Source organism: Akebia trifoliata, chromosome 12 (genome assembly GCF_017979445.1).
Source record: "Akebia trifoliata isolate Shusen 1 chromosome 12, ASM1797944v1, whole genome shotgun sequence".
NCBI classification, from domain to species: Eukaryota; Viridiplantae; Streptophyta; class Magnoliopsida; order Ranunculales; family Lardizabalaceae; genus Akebia; species Akebia trifoliata.
The window spans coordinates 31,398,158-31,403,005 of record NC_141386.1 but is presented as its reverse complement, the minus strand read 5'-3'; the positions used below and the strand labels follow the sequence as shown (position 1 = coordinate 31,403,005).

The 4,848-nt window shown below is 34.9% G+C and overlaps 1 protein-coding gene across 1 annotated transcript; it reads right to left on the bottom strand.

Annotated features, from left to right (window-relative positions):
• On the bottom strand, positions 1-1,907 carry LOC147389517 (cyclin-dependent kinase-like protein). Its single transcript, XM_086419494.1, has 2 exons — positions 1,718-1,907; positions 1-1,568 (listed from the first exon to the last, which is right to left on the bottom strand). The coding sequence occupies exons 1-2, from the start codon at positions 1,799-1,801 to the stop codon at positions 198-200; spliced, it is 1,455 nt and encodes a 484-aa protein (XP_086275620.1). The 5' UTR covers positions 1,802-1,907; the 3' UTR covers positions 1-197.
• Positions 1,908-4,848: the final 2,941 nt, after the last annotated feature.

Genomic DNA, 4,848 nt, shown 5'->3' with positions numbered 1-4,848 from the left:
TCTCATCCAAACCAACTTTCAAAAAGTTGTTTTTATGTTATCTAGTTTCTACAACTATAGCAAAACCTCTAAACTAAGGAACAAAGAATCAATAAAGACTATATCGAACCAAATCAATCCCAACCCAACAGCCAAACAACCCCTTTAACATACTTACAACCTTACAATATTAAAAATTAATCTAAACTTTTTAAACCCTAAGTTGTTGGCGATTCTTGATTATTACTATAACTGCAAAGAACCTTACACTTAATTGCATTGTTATAGATGTAGAATCCGGGTGCAACCATGACCCGAACCATGTTCGGAACCAATTTCCGAGCCTTGTCCCCTCCCATATCCTCCATGTACACCCCATCAAACACCATTCCTTTATCTACTCTAAAAATTGGTAAACTAGGGTGTACTGAACAAGCCAAAAGGTGCACCAACCAAACACCCTTCGCCGCACTGAAGAACGCATGCAACAACGGTTCGGGCCACGCCCGGTTCCAACCCAACATCGCGACGATCTCGTTCATCTTTCGATCACAAAAGCGACTAAAATCTTCACTAAAATGTTTAGTCCCTTTACTCAAAACCTCTTCCCAGATTAATCCTTGTAGATTTGTAAATGAAGCGTAATTCGTTTGGCATTTTTCAATGGGATTTAAGATCCGATCCGACCCGCTTTTCTGAAACCCGATTGATTCGAAATCTTCATAAAATGCGCGGTTCAAAAGCGCTTCCAAGTAAAACAACAAGCTTCTTGGATTCTTATTGTTGAATGGGATTTTTACTTCGTAAGGTTGGAGAAGCGTAGAGATCCGCTCGTAAACCTTACCACCCATTTGTCTGAGTTGGACCGTAAGGGATCGGCTTAGAAGACGAACCGCGGATCGCGATTCGGAAACCGAGTTGAGAAACGATTCAACGATCCTATCTTGATGTCCGATCCCTTTCTGGTTATTATTCATGATCGTAGAGCTGAGATCCTTCGAAACGATTCGATAAGGCGAGTTATTGCTACATACCTCGAGTCCTGATTTCAAGTTGTGACAGTAGATCTCGAGTTTGTTGAGTTTCTTCTCTAACTCAGCCATGGAGTATTTCAATCTAGAAGCTTCTAGAAGCGCTTCGTCTCTCTTCTGAGTTGCTTGGATGAGTTTGTTTGAGATCTCAGCGATTGCGAGCTTCCATTGCTCCTCTCTAACAGAATCTGATGATTTAGGGCTTTTTTTCGTTAACGAAGATAACATCGATTTGAAGAAACCGTTAGGACTAGGGTTTGAAGATGGCGACTGTTTGTTAACACCGTTAATATCGAGAGGGATAACTGAGATTTTATCACGGGAAGTTGGACGGCATTTGTTGCAGGAAACCGTTCGATCTTCTAAATCTGTGTCGTTAGACTCCGATCGTTTGCGTGTGGACGATTTTTCGTCCGACGGATGATGGAGTGGTGTTGGATGATGTTTGTACGGTTTAGATTTGTTCTTATCCGTATAGATACTTGGTGGGGCTTCTCCTTCTCTTTCTCGTCCTCTAGTGTAGCGGTGTTGTTCGTGTTCGTGTTCTGTTTCGGAAATCTGTGTTTCAAACCACAAACATGAAGAATTAGAACCTTCGTTAATCTGTGTTTCAATTTTCAAACCACAAACATGAAGAATTATAACCAAATTTGATGGAGAGAGTTTTGAGAATTTGTAGGTTTAATGGGGTTGGAATATATACTTACAGGAGAGAAAAGTGGAGAGTGAGGTGGTGGAGGAGGAGGAGAAGCTTTGGAAGAAGAAGAGCTCGATGTGAAAGAAGAAGCCATGACCGTTACTTCTTCTCTTCGTCTGACTCAGTTTCTGCAAATAAAACCATTAGTTGAGTTTCTGTGGGGTTTTTTCAGTTTTATGGGCTGTTTTTCGTCGTCTTGTAATTATGGTTACACGACTCACAGCTGATCATTTATCATGAAATTTATTTCTTTTTCATTTTTGTTTCAAGGATCTAACAACGATGGACACTTAGTGTCCAACCAACGGCTAAGATGAGAAGTTTATAATGGATTTCCTAGTGTTGATTTTGGATTGTTTATTTAGGAAAGATTTTCCTATCTCAGCTGTTACATTGGACACTGAGTGTCTAACAACGTTGGACGTTAGATTTTTCAACTTATTTACTGAATCACTAAACCTCGTTACATGAAGAGTAAGACTAGCCTTACTAACTTAGTAAGATTTTGAAATCTTACTAAGGGTAGTTGAGCTAACCTTTTCGCATAAAAACATATGTAGAGGACAAAATTCTACCAACTTTTAAAAACTAAAATTATTTTTCTTTTTTAAATTCTTTTTTTGGATCTAAGTTTTTTCATGAAATCTAAAGGGATGTGATATTGGATTGTCAATGCAGTAATTGATTTAAGCTTAACAATCCTTAGTAAGGAGTGATTTTTTTGCTTAGAGTCCAACACATATGTCACAAATGATGAAAGTAATAAGAGAGGAAATTTCTCTTTTTGTTTGCTTTGAAAAACTGAAATTTCTTAATTAGATTACCTTGTGATTATTAAAAACATGATCCAATACCACATAGTTGTAGAGGGACAAAATTACATTTATTTTTTTATTAAATAATTATTTTTCACCGTTGAATTTTAAATTTGGGTGTTCGATAACCATCCATTTTCAACACCTTGAATTAAGCTCAAAAGACTTTTTTTTTTTAATATTTACCATGAGCTTTTTAATGACATCTAGAAAGTTCCAGTATTCAATTTGCCAATATGATAATCCATGTGGGCCCCATGAATTTTTTTTAAATTTGAAATTTTAAAATTAAAATTCATGGGCAAAGAATGTGTGAGTAAGAGAGAGAATTTTTCTTTTTTATTTCTTACATCATCTATGCCATTTGTGAAGCAATCGTTGGGTTGTGAGAAAAGAATCACTCCTTCGTAAGTTTTTACTAAGATAATAAGAAAATTTTAATATTTTTTAGATATGAATGACAAGGGAGGGATTTCTTTCTAAATAGCACTAAGTTTTGGGCGATAACTTAATACCGTAGTGACTAAACTTCTTCTTTAGTGCTCCATCACCATCTTTTCCTTTTATAATTTATTTCTTTAAAATATCTAAAATAACATAATATTTCAAATTTATTTTTTTATTAATTTATATTTCCAATTGTTTTCTTCGATGAACTCTTGAATCATCAAGATAGACCGTATTTTTGTTTCAAACCATTGAGATTAACCGTTAAGATTAGAGAAAAACACACATTTACTAGAGAGAGAGAGAAGCTCTCTAGGTATTAGTGTAATATTTTTCCTAGGGATATAATTTCTTGAAAATCCATAGCAAGTCGTCATATTAACACTGTTGTGCATTTCATAGAAAAAGTCGTTACACGAGTAGATGCTTTATAGAAAGACACTGATTATGTTTACAAACTTGAGGAATTGAAGGTCGGTGATATGATATTAAGTTAAGAAAACCTATAAGGGAATCATCATTTCCACCAACATAGATCATTTTCTTCAGTATACACAAGGAAAAAGGCCTGCAATTCTATGCCTTTGCCACATCAATCGCGTATAGCCCACATATGATTTACATGTGCATTCATCATTATTTTTTTTTTTATTGTTTTTTTTCAACAAATCATTTAAAAATTTAATTGAAACAATAGAAATGGCATTAGTGAACAATAATTCAAATAAAATCATAAATTTTCTTTTCAAGTACTTGATTTATAATATTTTGAAGATAATTCATATTTCCATACCAACTTTTTATCACACACCACTTATAGAATAACACTAGAACGGGATAGAAGCCATTGATCACACCAATTTTTTTCCGTTTAGGTCTTGAAGAGAAGTACAAATGTTATTAGCTTCGTGCGGGGACTGAAATAGTATGCCCAAGTGGATACAGAATTTCTTAGAGTACGGGATAGTCACTCAAGTGCGTGTTTCGTGGTTTGGTTGACTGCTTGAGTTGAAAGAACGAGTTAGATCCTCGGTCAACCTGCTTTTACAAACTTTTTTTTTTTTTTGGCTCAACTCAGTTGCTCTTTCTGTTAAAACGTGTTTGACTTCAAAATCAGGTCTACATGACACGATTGTCCAAATAGAAAACTTTGTGATTCTTCCTTTCTCTTTAATATGTGTCACATTAGTGGGCCAGAGATTGTAACACCATCATAATCTGAAATGAATCCAATTTAATGATTCCAACTCCAAAGTCCGAAGCTTTTCCATCATTGAAACAAAAACTACTAATGATTTAATGAAAGTGGGGTGACACATTCCTAAGTTGATTTAATTAACCAACTAATTACTGCCCATAATTTTGTTTGTCTAAGAAAAAAAAAGATGAAAGTGTCCTTAGATCTACATAGAGATCACTTAAATTGGACTTATCATGCCTAAATGGAATTCATTGTCACGATGAAATGAAATGAAATTATTATCTTAATTTTGAGTTAAAAAAAATGGGTCTCGTTAACTGAATACATATTTGCTGGTAATAAAATTTTGTGCTACGTTGATGAATCAAAAGCATGATGTCACATTTATTGAAATGGAAACTCTTAATTGCTCAAAAATTATTTGATCACAGAACTCGTAGAAATCTAGGATCCACCAATCACATGTACCCACATTTAAATGGCATTTGTAATTTACAAAAATATCCTTATTAATTACAAAACTAGCCTTGTATGCTTGGCGTGGCAAGCATTGAGGAGTCGGTGGCATTGCAAGCAAAACATGACTCATTTTCTCTCCACCAACCAATCACACTTGCTTTTTTCAATACAGGTGGCGTGGTGCCATTGGTTCATCAATTTAACACAAAATTTGTTAAC